This window comes from Sinohyriopsis cumingii, chromosome 2, assembly GCF_028554795.1.
Source record: "Sinohyriopsis cumingii isolate HCF-2022 chromosome 2, ASM2855479v2, whole genome shotgun sequence".
NCBI classification, from domain to species: domain Eukaryota; kingdom Metazoa; phylum Mollusca; class Bivalvia; order Unionida; family Unionidae; genus Sinohyriopsis; species Sinohyriopsis cumingii.
The window spans coordinates 121,452,217-121,471,889 of record NC_142962.1 but is presented as its reverse complement, the minus strand read 5'-3'; the positions used below and the strand labels follow the sequence as shown (position 1 = coordinate 121,471,889).

The following is a 19,673-nucleotide window of genomic DNA, read 5'->3' as shown; positions in this document are numbered from 1 at the left end:
GTCTTACCTCACCATTGTCAAGGCAAACTGATGTTTCCCTTGTGCCGTACTTGTGCCGAAACGTGCAACCAGGACCAACCTTGCCATCACAGCCAGGAAGAACGTGCCTTGACGGGAACCTGGGTCAGCGTGGAATTGTACAAAGCTCTGGACATGGGATACCAACTGTTAGAAGTGTACGAAATTTGCCACTTTCCCAAGACACAACAGTACCACAAGGGTGACCCTACTCAGAAAGGCATTTTCGCCGACTACGTGGATGCCTTTTTGAAACTGAAACAAGAAGCCAGCGGCTATCCTTCCTGGTGTCACACTCCCGAAGACCAAATACAATTCAAAGAGAAATACTATGCACAAGAAGGCATCTCTTTAGACCACATCGAGAAAAACGAAGGCAGGCGATCGTTTGCCAAAGTGATGTTAAATTGCTTGTGGGGTAAAATGGCACAACGACCGTGTTTACCCAAGACGGAATATTTGACAGAACCTTCCCGCTACTTCCAGATGATTCACGACAAAACCAAATACATGAAACACGTGGACGTCGTTCGAGAGGATTTGATCTTGGTCAATTACGAAGAAGATCTGGACTTTGTACAAGACGACCCTTTTGGAAATGTCATCATTGCGGCTTACGTGACAGCCCATGCTCGCTTAAAATTGTACGAAGCTTTAGAACTGTTAGAAGAACGCGTCCTGTACTTTGACACGGACAGTTGCATTTACATCCATCACCCGATTAAACAGCACCCTGACATCGAAGGAGACCGTTTAGGAGCCTGGACAGACGAGCATCCCGACGACAAGATTCTAAGTTTCGTCAGTGGTGGTCCCAAAAATTACGGCTACGAATACCGGGACAAACAAGGAGAAGTGCACACGACGTGCAAAGTGAAAGGACTGACTCTGAATCATCGTACCAGTCGAGTGGTCAGCTTTGGGGTATTGAAAGAAGCCTTGCAATCGGGAGAGGATGGAAACTTTAAAGTGACCACCTATCAACCGAACAAGATTGTACGTTTACCCACTCACCACATCGTCAGTCGACCCTTGGAAAAAGTCTATCAAATTGTATACCAGAAGCGAGTGCGACTTCCCACTCACTTCACCTTACCGTACGGTCACGTCGGTATTGGTCTGTATATAAAAAGGAACCCTAGGCAAGATCGATAGTTCATTGTTCATTGAAGTAACTTACCATGTCGTTGACGAAGAAGAAACCAGATTGGTTAGGAGTCAAATGTTGGACATCACCGAGACCAGGGTTTTGAGGCTTGGACACAAGAGGTGGCCCAGTATGCACGAGAGTTATTCAAGGAAAAAAGTTACTTTTCAAACTGTGTTAGTGACGGTGCCAGAAGAACCCGTCACCCAGGACAGGACTGTCGTGGACAGGCCTGAAAGACCCTTTCGGGAGGACACTTGTGTGACCTTACCCCTACTATAGAACTGGTTAGAACTTTACCCAAAACATGTTGTACAGACACTTGTGTTTATTCCACGTTCATGGTTATCATGTGCCTTTTATTCTTGTACTTAAGCCTTTGGCTTTTATGTATTTTTGTCTTTCGTATTAATGTTTGAAACATTCAATAAACGTGTTCTGAAAAAGTATATAAACTCTTGTCTTGTTTGTTTTTCGTGTCACAAGTGACATTTCTCACACCATGGCTACCTCTGCTGTCTCTGCTCCCTCTTCCTCTACTGTCAAAGTCATCGACGAACACTTAGATCGTGCCAGTTGGGAGGCTTTGTATCTTCGCCATCCCTTTAACATGCTCATTGCTGGACCTAGCGGTTCAGGCAAAACCGAATTCGTCAAACGTTTGATCGAACATAAACATCATTTGATCGATCGACCCCCTCAACGAATCGTGTGGTGTTACAAAGAGTGGCAATCGGCGTACAGCCTCTTGCGAGAAAGTCAAGGCGATTCCATCGTGTTTGTGGAAGGCATTCCTAAAGAAGACGATGGCATCGTCTCTGACTCCCGTCTAACCCATTTGGTCATTTTCGACGACATGTTAGGAGAAGACGAAGAAGAAATTAAACTGTGGTTCACGCGCAAAGGGCATCACCGTAATGCCAGTCTCGTTTACATCACCCAAAATTTGTTTCAACAAAGTAAAGCCCATCGCACCATCAGTCTCAATGCGCATTACGTGGTCTTGTTTAAAAGCCCTCGAGATAAATCGCAAGTGCAAGTCTTAGCCAAACAGTTAGGAACGCCTCGGCTGACTCAGGCGTACGACGATGCCACTCAAACTCCACACGCATATTTACTCGTCGATTTGAAACCTACGACCCCCGAGGATTTGCGATTTCGTACCCACTTGTTTCACCACTGGTGCCAAGACGGAGGGCCTGTCCTGTACACGTCTCCGTCCTCGACTTCATTTCACTCCCCATCAAAAAATCTATAAAAACCTCAGACCCTTTTTCGTCTGTCTCACTCCAGTGCGAACATGACGTCCCTTCAGCCGCATCTTCCCGTCAAATTAATTCGTGCCTTGTATGGCATCAGTCGAGAAAAAGATCCACAAGCACGAGCTCGTGTCTTAGAAGCTAGTCTCAAAGAAGTCTTACGATGGTTCACGGTGACGGCACGTCAATTACTCCAAGGAATCATTCAGATTCCTCATCAAACCAAACGCTTTTTCGATCGAAACAAAGTCGCTTTGGTCCAACTGGCCGATCCCCGCATCGACACTCAAACCAAAAAACAAATCATTTTGAAACCTGGAGGGAGCGGTACTCTAGGAGGGGTCATCATTCGCTCACTCTTAAGATGGGATCCTAATGCCCCCAAAGTTATACCCAAGACAAAAGTCCAACGAAGCCCCAAGAAGAAAAAGACCAGGTCCCCAAGGAGAACTTCTCCAGTGGCAGGACCCTCCTCTGACCAGACACCACCACCACCACCCCGGAAAAAGAAAAGAAGCCCCCAGAAAAAGAAAAGTCCACAGAAAACTAGTCGCAAGAGAGGCACTTCGGCCAGGACGCAACCTTACACTCGCAAACCACGACCTGCCACGGCGGTGACTGCGTCTCCGGCAGCCTCACGTTTGTCCACTTCTCCGTTAATGACACCCAGAACTGAAGAGTACTTGGAGACGTTGATCACACCAAGAACTTCTCCGTTGATGACCCCCAAAAGAACTTCCCCAGTGGCAGGACCTTCCAATTTAGTGGCAGTGGCTGCTGCTCACAAAGTACCTTCTCCCAAAATCAAAGTTCAAGAAAGATCGGGCATGTTACAAAGTTTACTGGATTTGTCCAAGCAAGAACTGGCTCGATTTAGTCCGTTACGTACCCCTGCACGACGTGTCATGCCTGTCCTCAAACTAATACGACGTAAAGACAATCAGTGGCGACGCGTTCCAGTATAAAAAAGGTGTGTGACCAAGTAGGGTATCAGTGTTTTGGTGCTCCTGAAGATGTCACCCTCCAGAAAACATCCCTCTTCTAAAAAACCCCAAGGAAAGAAAAGGAAAGGACTGCCACCACGTTTAGTCAAACATGGGGACATGTTATCTGTCCTGTCCAAAGCTTCTCCACCCCTACGAAAAAAACTCATTCAATCACCTTCCAAAGAGGTCATCGATACCGTGTGCGAATGTTGTTTGAACGTCTTGAAAGGTACGATCCCTTTGTCCAAACACCAGAAACAATGCTCAGGCAAACATCGTCACGTTCTTCGCCAAATGGTTCAAAAGAAAATTCCCCTTCGTCAAACGAAGAAGATGTTGGTCCAACGTGGAGGCATTTTACCCCTCTTGTTAGGCCCATTGCTAAAAGTAGTCTTGGGAACCATGTTGGGAGGACTGATGGGAACAAGATAAAAAGGCCCTCTGAAGTCCCAAGATCTCAGAATCGACCCTTGACAACCCCATGGAAGGACGGAAACTAGCTTTAGTGCCTTACAAACGATGGATGGAATACCATCGTTGGCAAGAACAACGCACCCCGCATTTACTTCCCAATCTCCATTTGAGCGAGATGTCCCAGTTACAACACGAATTGCAGTCCTTGATGGATCGCCAAGATTTGTCCGAAACAGAAAAATCGCAAAAGTACGGTCAACTCTTGCAACGACTGCAACTCTTTCACCAGAAAGCTTTAGACGAAACAGCTCTACCCACTCTGAAAGATTTTAAGACTTTGATGAAAAGTCCAGCACCATCACCAGTACCACCACTACCAGTGACCAAGACAGAAAAAGAAGAAGAAGAAGAAGAAGGGTTTCAAACTCCACCAGAAAAAGTACGCAAGTTAACAACACCACCTACCTCCAGAATTGGATGGATTAAAAAGATGATGACCACCCCTTCTTCATCACAAGAGAAAAAGAAGGTGAAGACAGAAGTGAAACAAGAACCGATATCACCTGTTCAGACATCCTCCTCTGCGACACCTATTGCCGGTCGCACACGCAAAGCATTGCAATCCAAGAAAGTACCCCAAGAGAAAAAGAGTAGCATCTTTCAAGAGTGGGCGCCTTATTAACACACAAACCAAGAAATGGAAAAAGTCTTAGCCAGCATTTACTACGATCCCTCGCATCCTGCAGGTTACGCAGGAGTTCAAAAATTGTATCGTGCTGCCAAAACGCGACTGAAAAGCCTCCGTTTACCTCAAGTGCAACGATGGTTACAAGAACAAGCTACCTACACTTTAAACAAACCCATTCGACGCAAGTTTTCCAGAAGTCGCACCCAAGTGGAAAGCATCGATCATCAATGGCAAGCCGATTTAGCCGGTGTATCTCATTTGGCCAGCTACAATCGTGGCTACAAATATTTGTTTTGTGTCATCGACGTCTTTTCCAAATGTGCCTGGGTCGTACCCTTGACTTCCAAATCGAGCAGCGAGTTAGTGCGAGCCCTGCAACGAGTGTTGAAACAAAGCGGTCGTCACCCTCCTCGATGGCAAACGGACAAAGGCACCGAATTTCTGAACCAAGCTTTCCAAAAAGAATTAAAGAAACGTGACATTCATTTTTTTACCACCGAGAATCCCGAAACCAAAGCCAGCATCGTGGAACGTTTTCAACGCACTTTGAAAGAACGCATGTGGAAATATTTTACGCATCACCACACTCTGAAGTACATCGACATCTTACCGCACCTGGTGCAAGCGTACAACCAATCTTACCATCGAAGCATCGGGCGTGCCCCGCAAGACGTGACTCCCGACAACGAAGTGTTGGTGTTTGAGCGTCTGTTTGGTACGTCCCCGACGAGGGCTGTCCCCGAGAAAAGTGGAATGTTGGCCGTAGGAGATTGGGTGCGCATTGGCAAAACCAAACGCACTTTCGACAAAGGTTACTTACCTAACTGGACGACCGAATTGTTTCGCGTCACTGGACGAGTGCATGGCCGTCATCCTGCCGTCTATAAATTGGAAGACATGAACGGAGAAGTGCTCAAAGGAACGTTTTATTTGCCCGAGTTACAATGTGTCATCAAAAAAGAAGACGACGTGTACGACATCGAAAGCATTCTCGAACGCAGAACCCGTAAAGTGGGCAAACGACGTGTCAAAGAAGTCAAAGTACGTTGGAAAGGATATCCACCCAGTTTTGATTCTTGGATCGACGCTTCGCAAGTCATCGACTATAAAAAGAAGTGACCATCATGCCTTTTAACACAGTCGCAGCTACGTCGACCACTCCTCCTTCACCCAGTTCTTCTGTGCAAGATTTACAAAAACAACCCTTGTGGGTGTGGTGTGGAGAACGTGTGCCTAAAACGCAAATCGTCTTTTTCTGCCAAATCTTCGTGGTGTATTGTGTCATCGGGGCAGCCATCGCCAATTTGAGTTTGCAACAAGGAGACAAACAATTGTGGGCCATTTTATTGAGCAGTTGCATCGGTTACCTGCTTCCTAATCCCTCCCTGAAATTCACCTCCAACGGGAACCACGGGAACCTTGTGTCCAGTGCCAGTGCCAGTCACCACTCCAACCACAACCAGAACCCCATTTTGGTTGGAGACACGCCTCTGACGTCCAGTAACCCCTCGGACAGCCACAGAACTCTGGAATTATGAGTCACCAAAACCAATTTTACTTAACCTTACCCAGTGACAGTTCCATGGAGGTGTTTCCCAAGAACACGTTGTGCTGTTACACGGCCAAATTACCTCAAGCCATCCCCTTAGATCACGAAGCCCATTGGGAAGTGGCTTTAGTAGAAATGATTCACCCGACCCAAGTCCTCAATGTCCTTCCCAATCAAAATTTTTTTGATGTGGAAGTTCATGACGAACAATTGCAACAGTGGATGGATAGCAATGTCAAATATGACAAGAAAACCCGTACACAAAAGTACACCACCTATCACTTGTTCATTTCCCCAGGCTATTATTTTAGTGGTCAACATTTGGTCAGCACCATAGCCTCCAGGTTTAATGCCGTGTTTCTGAAAGCTTTGGAGCATGTTAACAAAAGTGTCACCATGGAGTACCACAAAACAGCTGGTCGCTTCTTGATGAAATTTGAACGGAGTAAAATCCTGTCCATTTTATTTTGTCCTGAATTGTATGACATGTTGGGCGGAGACATGAACCAGAGAATGAGCATGATGAAGAAAAGCGAATTACCCATTGTTTACGACAACGAGTCTTTTAGCAAGTTATTTCGTGCCCCGGTAGAACTGAACCAAGGACTGAATTTGATGTTTGTGTACTCCGATGTGGTGGAGTATAACGTGGTGGGACACACCTCCGTACCGTTACTGCGTGTCATTCCTTTCAAAGTGGATTCTGCCACGAACACTGACGAGGAAGGTGGAAACACTTACCACGTCCACCGCGAATTTGTCCATCCTCACTATTTGCCTGTCAGTAAGTCGTATTTGGACACGGTCAACATTACTATAAAAGGAGATTTGGGACAAAATATTCCATTCACCAAAGAAAAAGTCACGGTGAAACTCCATTTTCGAAAACGGTTTTCTCACGATTCGTAAGTCATGTATCCAGTGTACCGAGGGGTTGCTCGACAGCGAGGACACGGTTTAGGAGATATGTTAAAATCGGCCTTTCGTTCGGTGGCCCCGGTGTTGAAACCGATGGTGACACGCGGATTGCACGCCTTGAAAGATGCGGCACTGACGCAAGGCAAAGAATTTCTCCAAAATGTCATCATCGACAAACAAAACCCTAAAGAAGCCTTCATGAGGGCAGGCAAAAATGTCTTGCTGCAAACGGGCAAAGACATTTTGGGTCACCGAGAAACACCTATAAATGCCCTGCACGCTACCGAGTCAGGCATTCAGCAAGGACAAGGCAGAAAGAGACGACGAAGAAAACACCCTTTCACCAGACTTCAAGCGAGAAAGGCCAAGAAAAGAAGAACCGTTCGAGACTTAGACGTTTTCGATTATTGAGAAAAGAGACACAAAAATGATGCACCGAGAATCTTGCGCTTGTTCCAAGACGGAACTGGATCTGTTTGCCATGCCCCCCACGATGATGACGATGCAAGAATCCCAATGGGTGGAATTTCACCCCGTCTCCTCAATGACCGATTCCGCTCCCATCGAGTTTGAAATCAAAGGACAGCCCGAAGATTACATCGATCTGAATAGCAGTTACTTGTACCTGAAAGTCAAAATTCTAGATAAGACTGGAAGTGCTATAGACGATGAAGCAGTAGCTCCCGTCAACAATTTCATGCATTCCTTGTTCAGTGGAGTGGACTTGTACTTGAATAACAAACTGGTCAGTAGCAGCATGGATACTTACCCTTATCGTGCCTACCTGGAAAATCTCTTGACGTACGGAATAGATGCCAAGAACACTCATCTCAATGCCTGTGTGGTCTGGGAAGCTGACGAACCTACCAAGTTTGAAATATTGGAAACTGATGAAAAGAAAGACAACAATGATGGATTTGTAGAACGAAGAAAGAGAATCACGGGAGCCGACACAAGTTTAGAACTGATGGATCGTTTGCATTTGGACATGTGGTTGCAAGAAAAGTATTTGCTGAACGGGGTGGATGTCCGCCTGAGACTGAATCGTAGCAGTGCCGCTTTCCATTTGATGGCTGATAGTGACGGTTACAAAACCAAAATCCTAGAAGCCAGACTCTACGTACGCCGTGTGGAAGTGTTACCTAAAGTGGGAAACGACATCAGTCAGACGTTGAGCAGGACGACTGCCAAGTATCCCATACGACGCGTGGAAGTGAAAACCTTCACCATTCCCAAGGGACAGCGATCCATGATCGAAGATCATCTGTTCCAAGGACAGTTACCCAAACGTTTGATCGTTGGTATCGTCGAGAATACAGCCTTCAACGGAGCTGCCGAAAAAAATCCTTTCTACTTTCAACACTTTGGCGTGTCCAAAATCGAAGTCAGTCGCGATGGCAAGACCTTGTGTACCCGACCTTTCGAACCTGACTTTGCCAAGAAGAATTACTTGAGATCGTACTTGTCCCTGTACGAAGCCACCGGACAGTTAGGAACCAATACCAGTCACGGTATTACGTACGAGGATTATGCAGGAGGCTATGCTTTGTGGGCTTTCGATTTCACTCCAGACCAAGGCAGCGACGAGGGACATTTCCACCCTATAAAATCCGGCCAGATTCGTGTGGAAATTCAGTTTAAAGACCGAGACCCTGATGAAACGGTGAACGTCATCCTGTATGCAGAATTCGATAATACCATATAAATCAACAGTTTGAGAGAAGTCATCCTAGATTACTAGAAACCATGGAAGACTGTTATCCCTCTTTACCTAGTGGAGAAACTTTTAGTGTTGGATTATTGTTAAAAAATGTTAGAGTTGTTGTTGTTTAGTGTTAAGTGATTTTTGAAGAAAAAATGTTGTGTTTTGAAAAAATTATTTGATGTTATATTGTTGGATTATTGTTAAAAATGTTAGAGTTGTTGTTTAGTGTTAAGTGATTTTTGAATAAAAAATGTTGTGTTTTGAAAAAAAATGCCTTTGTCTTTTGTTTAGCTATAAGAATGTTGGATTGATGCTCTTTCATTTCTTGGGGCCCAGAGTGGCCGAGTGGTCTAAAGCGCTCTCCGTTACGGATCACTGCCATCTCACCTCTGTCTGCGGCGGTTCGAGTCTAGGATTCAGCCAATGTGGGTATGTGAGAAAGCTTGCCAGTAGCTTCTCGTGGGTCGGTGGTTCTTTCCGGAGTTTTCCCGGGTTCTTCCTCCACCATTAATACCGGCCGCCATGTATAGCTTATCGTGTGCTGAAAAATGGCGTTAAGCCCCAAAACAACAACAACAACTTTCATTTCTTACTATCCCTCTCATGACACTCACTAAACGTTGCGACTCAAAAACCGTGTGGGGGATGTTTTCCTTCACGTCCGCGCTTTGACTTTAAGAACCGGGTTGTTTCCAGTCTAACCATCCATTGTCGACTCATCCTCCTAAGAAGATGTGCTCCAAACTAGCTAAACTCAACGAAGCCTACGTGAATTTGCATAGGGTAAGACACAGTCTGATACCGAAGCCAGAAGAAATAGAGAATGTGAGAATGTTAAAAATCACTGAAGACCTGATAGAAGAGCTCTTCAGAGAAGAAATGAACAGGGAAAAAGAAGAATGGACAGAGAAGTACAGACTTCAGAGACAGCAGCAACAACAACAACAGGAGCATCAGCAGCAACCTGAAGCTGACAGAGGCTTTGTCGATTGTCGTATCGACACCAAAGAGTTCTTCTTCTCTTTCCGAAGAAGCAGACCTATCGCCAGAAAGTCTATCCTCAGAGGACATCGCATTCTTAGAAACTAAAAAGAATGCCATAGCAAACAAAAACAACCCAGCCCTTTTCAGGGCTACCCAATGCTCTAGAAAAGAAATAACAATCGATTTGCCAATGTGTGTAGGTAGAGTAGTGTGAAAATAAACACTAACTCTTTTTTAAAAAAATGTGAGGGTATGTGTTTGTGTGTTTGTGTTTGTAAGTGGTTAAGTAAGTTGGTATGGATAGTAGATTAAAATGATGTCTTTTTTGGTGTTTGAGGTGTATATTTGGAGTTAGATTGGATTGCTTTGCGTATGTGGATAGTCTACTGAAGTGATTTATAAAAATTTTTAAAATAGTGATGGGTAGCATAAAAAAGTGAGTGAGTGTTTCTTTTAGGTCGGCGCGTTGTTTTATGGTCATGATCTAGGTAAGATCAATTTTATGTTTTTAGGGGATGTTTTCGTTCACGTCCGCGCTTTCACTATAAATTGAAACTCGTTCGGCAGTCCAGCTACCCTTGTTGATTGATCAAGACCAAAAATGAACACGAGACTGGAGAAACTGTTGGAACTTCATGTGTATCTGGAATATGCCAGGCGCATATTAAATGAACTGGCCGCGGAAGCCATTGTGGAGGAGGGAAGGATAAGAGAGGAGGAGGAAAGAAGAAACAAAGAAGAGGAGGAGAGAAGATATAAAGAAGAGGAAAGAAGATACAAAGAGGAGGAGAGAAGATACAAAGAACAGGAGGAGGAGGAAAAGGAGAGAAGAAGAAGAAATTTCAGAATCCCAGAGAGCGAAAATTGGGATTCTGAAGCGACATATCCTGCCTCTGTTCTCTCCCCCCAAAAGGTAAAATGTAATTGGGGGATAAGATGTGTATGCGGCGCCAGGCCTGGAAGGTGCCACCATTAACCAGGTGTCCATGAAGTTCCAAACAAAAAAACAGCCCTTTTCAGGGCTACCCAATACTCTAGAAAAGAAATAACCATCAATTTGCCAATGTGTAGGTAGAGTAGTGTGAATATAAACACTAACTCTTTTTTAAGATAGTGTGAGGGTATGTGTTTGTGTGTTGGTGCTTGTAAGAGCTAAGGTATGTTTGTGTGAATAGTAGATTATGGGTTTCTTTATTGTTTCTTAGCGTAGGTGAAGAGTATAGTTAGGGTTCTGTAAGCGCTCACGTACGATTGTGTGGATAGTAGATTATGGATTTTGTTTATTGTTTCTTAGCGTATGTGAAGAGTATAGTTAGGGTTCTGTAAGCGCTCACGTACGATTGTGTGGATATTAGATTATGGATTTTGTTTATTGTTTCTTAGCGTATGTGTTTGTGTTTGTGTGTTTGTGTTTGTACCCGCTCACGTACGATTGTGTGGATAGTAGATTATGGGTTTGTTTATTGTTTCTTAGCGTATGTGGAGAGTATAGTTTGGGTTTTGTAACCGCTCACGTACGATTGTGTCGATAGTAGATTATGGATTTTGTTTATTGTTTATAGCGTATGTGTTTGTGTGTTTGTGTTTGTGTGTTTGTGTTTGTGTGTTTGTGTTTGTACCCGCTCATTGAGTCATCCACCCTTGTGTCTTCCATGATGTTTAGGACGGACATGCTCATGTATGTCAGGTCCAAGTAGACTGTTGTTGATAGGACAGATACTAGTCAATGGATGAGGAGAGTTTACATAGAAAGACAAGGATGTCTCAAGAGGGTACTTGTGTATGGACCGGCAGTTAGAAGGAGTTTAAGAAGAAGAAGAAGAAGATGTGACAGATGCCATCTATGTTAATATTAATATTAACATAAACCCAAAGGCCCTTTTCAGGGCCAGCCATATTTCTCGAAAAGAGATAGCCTTTCCATTGCCTACCCCTTTTTTAAAAAAATTTAAAAAAAAAAAAAATCCCATGTTTAATTTCCCTTGAGGCTATAAAGTCCCACCCTGTTTAAATTCCTTTTGACGCTAAACCGTCCCACGATTTTTCTCCATGTTAATTTCCCTTGACGCTAATCTGACCCACGATTTTTCTCCATGTTAAATTTCCCTTGACGCTAATCTGACCCAGGGGTCTCTGTAATGCTAATTCCCATTGACGGTAAAGTGCCCCCATTTACTACTGATGTGTATGCTAAATCCCACTTCCCTTACAATATCCTCTGCATAGTCTGATTTAATCTATTAATGTGAACTCAACATTCACCAACATGGATCATGAAAATGTATTAACCGGCGCATCGAATCCTGAGCTATAAGGTCAAGTGATTTTGATTCATCATCATCATCATCATCCACGAATATTTTCCTGAAGCGGAACTAGAAATGAGAATCTTCATTCTGAAGGAATAACCTATACTACGATTCATCTCCCTATGTGGTCCCATTTTTATGTTTTTCAGGCAGTTTCTGACTATGCTAATCAAGTAATTTACACTGAAGAATTACGTACAAAATTCATAATTACTGCAGATGTAAATAAGCTAAACTGTCCGAAATGTAATGATATGATCATTAATATCTACAAATGAAAGAATCTGGATAGAATCTTTGCATTGAAGAATCATTTAAGAGAATGGCTTACAAACTAATTTTTTAAAAATCTTATTATGACACTGATTCCGATTTCCCCAGTTCAGCTGGAACCATGACAACCATAGTCTATCGGGTGATGGTGTTGACTCCATACACATCCCGTGCCTAGCTGCAGCACCATTCAAACGAAAGTACCTGGCACAGAACGTTCTTAAGTTTGCAACACCGTTTACGCCACTACCTAACTGAAACCTTGTAGAAAATGGTGGACCGACTACAAAGACAAACATAAAAATTGGCATAGAAAGAGGTACGTTATTGAGAAAGCAAAATACTGCACAATCAGCAGTCCTGCCTAGAGAAAAGTAAAGGCTTGTTCCCTCAGTGGAAAAAATATATAATTTAATAGTCAAATCAGTCAAAAGATAAGACCAACAAGAGATCACCCTGTCAGTTTAAGAGTTTATTAATCCAGCGGTTCTCACATACACAGGACAGTGACTGTTGTTGGAAAAAGAAATTAACAATTATGTATCCAATACACAGTCAGAAATATATAAAGGAAGAGAATGTATAAATACAATATCCTAAGGAAAAACATTATCCCGATAAAGTAGCTCAATACAAACTGGAATAAAAACCAGATGCCCATGCATCAGAAAATCATGATGTGTCTGGACCTCACGGAGTTCACAAAACAGTGACCTGTACTGGAGGAAATAACACCAGTGATGATATTGACATTGAACTTTTGAAGACTTAATGGCAGGCTATTGGAACACGTAAATCCAAAAAAAAACCAAGACTGTCACGTGGTACTGTGCGAGATGGCCTTCAGAGGAGACGGATGTGTGATACATAAATGACGTTATACAGAGACTTGCTGCTAACTGGAATTGTGATGTGTTGCACAACCAAATTAGTTTCTTTGGCCACCTGAAGGTCAAGTGATGGGGCATCTGTATAGAAAGAGGGACAACATCCATCTATCTGCTAGCGAAGCAGAAAGGCAAAAGAAAGCCATCAATGTACTTATAGCCATATATTAAGGCGCAGAGATCTGTCGGAAGAAGTCGAATTATTTATATTTGCTTTATTGCTAAACAGTGAATAATAAATAGGTCATTTAATGTATACAACCCGACATGAAGTAGTTAGAAATGTATCAGTCGCTTACATCATTGCATTATCATATTGAGGTAAACGCCTATGTACGTAGAGTGAGATGGGTATGGAGTGAGTATCTTTTTAATATCGTTTGTGATATTCAAGTATACTGGAAAATAACGATGGCCAAAATTATGCGCTACAAAATTTTTACTGAACGTTTTATCATATGTACTGCCAAATTAAAATAGCATGCAAGAAGTTTACTCCATCCGTAAGGCTGCAACGTTTACGAAACTTTCTAAACATGTAGACTATTTACAATAATAATAATAATAATAATGAGGACTTTGTATAGCGCCTAATCTTTAGAAGCTCTAAGCGCTTTACAACATTAGACAACACCTATAAGATAAAAAAACATATATAATGATATGATTACAAAAACAAACACCATGAAATTAGAAAACATAACAAAACATGCTGAGAATATTTAAGGTAGGAAACATTATTAGTCTTTAAGTTTGTTCTTGAGGTCGAAATAAGCGAGTTTTGAGAGCACTCTTGAATGGGATCTCTGTGTCTTTGTGTCTAAGTTCAGTAGGCAATTCATTCCACGTTGCTGGGCCCTGGTATGCAAAATAACCAAAACATGCCGTTTCATAGAAACTATTAGAAATCCAATGTTTCCCTTATCTACACATTTAGCTTACTAAATAATTAACTGTTATTAAAATGTGTATGTCGTACCTCTCAATTTGTGACTTTTTCATCTGTTTTAGCCTTTTATCGCTTATTATTATAAGTTTCAGTATGAAATATATGTGGTTTTCTTTGGAACATGTTTAACACGTGAGATAAAAGATCCCTAGGATCGTCAAAATGCCACGTGTACATGACGAAAGAAATAGATAATACAACCGGATGTACTGTGTGGACTTGCGCATGGGATATTTTGGTATGGTCAACAAGAAGTAAGACAGTGCATTGGAGGATCGGAAGGGTGTGGACATAAACAGGAACACCAAAGAATTGGAACACTTCCTATACATGTAGTCAGTTTTCTTTGCAGTTAGATGGAACACATTATGCCATGGAAAATTTTCAGACAAAGGAGGATCCAGAAATTTGCCCCTTGGCCCCACCAGGGCTGCTTCCAACAGTCCCATTGCCTATTTGATTATGCACACCTACCCGCCCTCTTATCCGCCAAGACATTTATGGAGACGCCACTGAAATGGTAGGAAACTAAAAAAGAAGGGTTTTTTAAATTTATAAATCAAACTTACTACTGTTTTATTAAAAAGCATGTCTTTAAAAGGTAATATAATGTAGTTTAAATATAATTTTATCTGTAAATCAAGTTCTTGTTTAATGTGAATATTAAAATATAACCACCTAGATAACTTTGAACTGGCTCCATATATAGGAAATGCTTTTTTTCGTAAGATGTTATTTTTCGAAATAAATAATGCTGTTTTTGCAGTTAAGGGTGTTAGAACGGCACAAGCTTCGTTGACGTGTGCATACATGCCAAAAGCAAATGGTATTCAGCTTAACCGATGCCAGTGGAACTGATTACATTTGAAGAAAAAAAAATAGTTCCTCTTTTGCAATGTACGCTCTATTTCGTGCATGAGCAAACATATACCGTCCTGATTAATACTACACCCTAACTTCATAAAATTTACTTTACTTACATCTTGGATAAATCATAATAGCTATTAAAGTATTGTCCAGATGAGTAATAACTAATTTCTAATATTAAAAACAAACAAAAATCGAAGAACCGATCGAAAACCGCCTGTAAGTGATTACTTGAGAGCAGTATAGATGAACGGTATGCTGTAAAATAGCCTGGTTGTGACAGTAGGATGAATAATTTTTCAGAATATTTGGGAGCAGGATTTCGAATATATAATCCCAGTCTCCACCCCTTACCCCGACCTCCCGAAAAAAGTCAATCAGATCCATAGGGTGGTGGAATTGGGTGGCTCTTAAAATGAAGGACACCGGAGAATCTGGAGGAAATTAACAACTATAAGTGTGTATCACCAAGTCGAGTTCGCCTCTAGGATCGAACCCTGAACCTAGAGATGTATATCAAAATTGTATTAATCTTACCGGCATCGTTGATCCCACTGATATCCATTTGTAGACTGGCTCTGCGCAGCATGTTGTTCAGGGCCTGCATATCATTCTCCTTGATATTATCGAGGAAAACTAACTCGTCAGGGAACCGGACTTTAGGTCGTGGCTTTTCCGGATCCTGTTTTGCTTGTTTCGATAAAAAGCTTAATCTTCGGCTCATTGTTCCTAAATTTCGATTGCGTCAGTTTCACTTCCTATTATCACCCCACAGAATAAGTTTGTTTTCAAATGGCACAAATAAAATATCTATGCACTATCTATATACGACATCCTCTCGTCTTCACTACTGTTAATGAAACAAGCTTGACGCTGACTTGGTAGCATGCACTGACAATAGTTTCCAATGGATTGCTTCAATACGAATGAGATTCGAAGAAGTCAATAAGAAGTCCAGAACGTCTGTGGAAGCGAGCACCAGAGGTTATATTCTGGCTATTTTGGAGCTGAAGTAGATGGGCAATGTGTTGTTCCCAGGGGATCAGTCTGCGCGTAATAATTTGTGTTGTATATATTAACTGCACAGCTGGTACTCATAGGGGATTCTCTCTGTACACGTACAGGGCGGTTTCACCTGATAGCCTCACTGCTGTTATAAGCACTCACTCAACGAGCTGCTAAAAAAAAAATCATAAAAGAGAGGCTAATAGAACATACAAAAATGCATTTGGTACGTGGCAAAACAAATACAGCTGTTTTACCGATACGCCTTATCTCTTTCTTGCCCTCAGTCATTCTCCATTATACGTGAAACTGATGGAAGCATTAAAACTGCGTAAAGGCACACAGTTTGTAAAGTAACGTTCAATTGTCAGTCACGAACTTAGGGAACAACCATTTATTTATTTATTTGCTTATTTATTTATTTATTTATTTATTTATTTATTTATTTAAAACAAAAGCTTGAAAAAATAGTGTCCTGATTTAAAGAAAAAATGTTATACGCTTGTTGAAAACAAAATCATCTGGAGATAATAATAAAAATAAGCATTCTGATGGTAAAGAAAGACCCAGCCCCTGTTACTTCCATGAAAATTAACTAATCGATCCCCTAGTACTGAACGTGAAAAAGAATTAAGCATGAGGTTAACGTGAACGACAAGATAGACGGTTACCTGTCATTTATAACGGAAGTTGGGTGAGGGGGGAAATATCCAGGGTGTTTGCTTATTTATTTATCTCACTTATCTAAAATGTTTGTTTTGCACATAGTAACTGAAAATTGTATAAGTTCAATCACAAATCTTGATTTCTGTATGTATGTATGTATGTATGTATGTATGTATGTATGTATGTATGTATGTATGTATGTATTAGGGAAAACAGGCCAAAATTAAAAATTTCATCTCAAGCTAATAAATATGGTATTTTTGAGAAGGTCAAATCAACAGAAATAACAAAATAACAAATTAGCAAATAAAGTATGCTCCTTTTCATGGTTTTTGCTCATAGCAAGTGCAAACAACTTATTTTATTGCCTGCAACAACAACAAAAAAGAATTCTAAAATAGTGAGCATTTTTGTACAGTGTTCATATTGAAAACAAATGTCATGGAAATTTTTTGGGTTAATTAATGAAGCAGTCACTAGAGAATATAACCAGACTGTTATTGAGACATCATTTACAAATGTATCTGGTATATAAAAGGAAATTTTGGGGAAATGTGCCTCGGCCAATCCAGAATTTGCAGCTTTAATTACTCAGAATTAACAATTATGAGTGTATGTCAAATCCAAAAGCCTTATTATGCATAAAGCTTGATTTTATTCATGTTTTATTAATGTGAAAGTGAAAAAAAGGATTGGTAACATACTTTTCAAAAGAAATCGATAGGACAATGTAACAAGAAAATCCAGGTATTTATTCCTTTTAAATGTCTACCTGTATTAGAATTTGTTTAGACTAATTCATCTAAATATATTGTTTTTATGACTGAAAGTTTACATAAAATATTTATTTTTTTCTAATATTTCCTGTGAAAAGTTAAATACGGTACTGTATATACTTTTTATTTTTATTTATTTATTTATTTTGCAGTTGCTTTTTTGCATAGCTGGATTGTGCTGGCATTTTTTTGCCATAATAATATTAACTTTTTTTCTAAACAGTGTAGAATTACAATAAAATCACAGACAAATGAAGTTGTTTATGCAGGGGGGTATGGATGCTACAACAGCCTGAACCGTGAGTAACCTTAAAAACTTCAAAAGTTTCTTTTAAATTATTATGTGTGTGTGTATTTTATTCATCAAACAGATAACAATCACATCTTATCTGTGAAGATACAAGTATAAATATGTATTAATCTTTTTTTTTACTCCTACACTAATTTCATATCCAAAGGTATCAAACAGGTTTTATGCTGTTTTGTAGCAGTAATAATACAAACAAAGTACTGGTTACAGGTAGCGGTGGCAACGATATTTATATTCAATGCGTATATAGCTGCTACCGAAGGAGTCTGACGTTTTGTCAGTAACGTACCTTACAATAAATCACCTGAATGTACTATAAATATATGTATATTTAGTATACTGACAAGATGATCTCGTGTTGTCACAGATTTCGTTGTACTTTATTGATAAAACGTTAGACTCTGTGGTTGACATCTCTACCAGGTGCTCAATGGAAAGAACTGACACACATTTCTAGTTAAAGATTAGATGGAGGGTATGTTATAATACAACCCTATTCCCACGAAACGAAGATGAGTACCACAATATTCTTGGCACATTCTATATTTAGATACACAAATAAAACATTTCCCGCGTGAAACCCTCCATGATCCACAAGTTTTGTGGATTTTTCTCTGAGCAGTATCAAATTCTTACCAACAACGTTTAGTTTAAATGAAAAACAAAATGGTTTCCTTTGCGCAGGTTATCACTTAAAATTTTCCCGCTATTCATGACATTACCCAATCAAAATGAAAAGAATGGGAAATCCGTAAAGAGGAGTACCCTCTCTGTACAAAAACAGCAAGATGGTGGCACTCGGCCTGACTGATGCGCCCTTTAGTTACGTTCTTATATATATATATATATATATATATATATATATATATATATATATATATATATATATATATATATATATATATATATATATATATACGTACGTACAACTGGATGAATGTTGGCAAACAAACCGTAGGTATGTAAAGTAGGAACTCAGTAGCTACATACATTTTAAGTTCATTATGTCTAATAACCTCAAAGGCACAGAATGACCAATGTATGTCTTCTTGTGAAACAGTTCTCCAAGGAATGCAAATGCTGTTAGCTAAAACACAAGCGATGCCAATACTTTGACGCGTTTTCCTCCTTTCAAATTAGCTTGATGAATATTGCCCTTTTGATCTGAAGATTTCATCGTTTCAACCATACATAAGAGCCACAATAGACCTCTCCATCGGTAATATTTGGATGAACTGTCTTGTGATTTCGTTGTAAATACACAAAGAGTAATGTCAGCAGAAAGCCACATGTTAATGTTTACCTTTCATCTAGCTCCACAAGCCATTAAATGCACGCTCTACGCGGCCAATACAACTAGGCCAGTTGTCCTTATTGACTTGATTATGCCGAAGTTGATGCTCCCTAAAATCAATGGTTCCTTCTTTGGATAACACGTGTATTATTCCTTTAGCTTCCTCTGAAGATATGGTAAAATCCTTCTCATTGAAATTATTCCAGTGATGAATTGTAGAATTCGACTGACGTGTTTCATTAAAAATTCAGGATCAAATATAATCAAAAACCTTTGGATGCAATCTAGTTTTCTCTGTGAAACTTTTTAGAGCAACAGACAAACCTTAAAAAGCCTCTCGTTAAGTGCTATCATTACCCATTTTAAAACATTTCACGACCTATACCAATTTGCGGGAATCAGAAAATGATGGTTGTAGAAAATTATTTATGCCATTGACTTTTTCACTAGCCTTAAAACACCTGGGCTGTAAACCAGTAAGGTTACTGAAATATTTGAATTAAAACAGTAATATATCTCAAAGTACAAAATGATGAGGAATCTAAATAAGACTATGGCAACAACAGCTGAGGTTCCTTCCGGTGCAAAAAAAAATGGTAATATGCATAGAAAAATTAAGTAAACGTTTAATTTAAAGTGCGAAATAAACAAAAATATTACATTATTTCA

At 40.6% G+C, this 19,673-nt stretch overlaps 1 protein-coding gene across 4 annotated transcripts in view; it reads right to left on the bottom strand.

The window, feature by feature from the left end:
• LOC149805714 (uncharacterized) overlaps positions 1-19,673 on the bottom strand; it is a 113,921-nt gene that overhangs the window by 24,602 nt on the left and 69,646 nt on the right. For 3 of the 4 annotated variants that reach the window (XM_089950388.1, XM_089950389.1, XM_089950390.1), the window contains exon 2: positions 15,491-16,131. In XM_089950388.1, the coding sequence (XP_089806514.1) occupies positions 15,491-15,677 (187 nt within the window). In that variant the 5' untranslated portion in view covers positions 15,678-16,131. The remainder of the gene's footprint in view (positions 1-15,490; positions 16,132-19,673) is intronic. The other variant, XM_089950392.1, reaches the window with a different exon arrangement.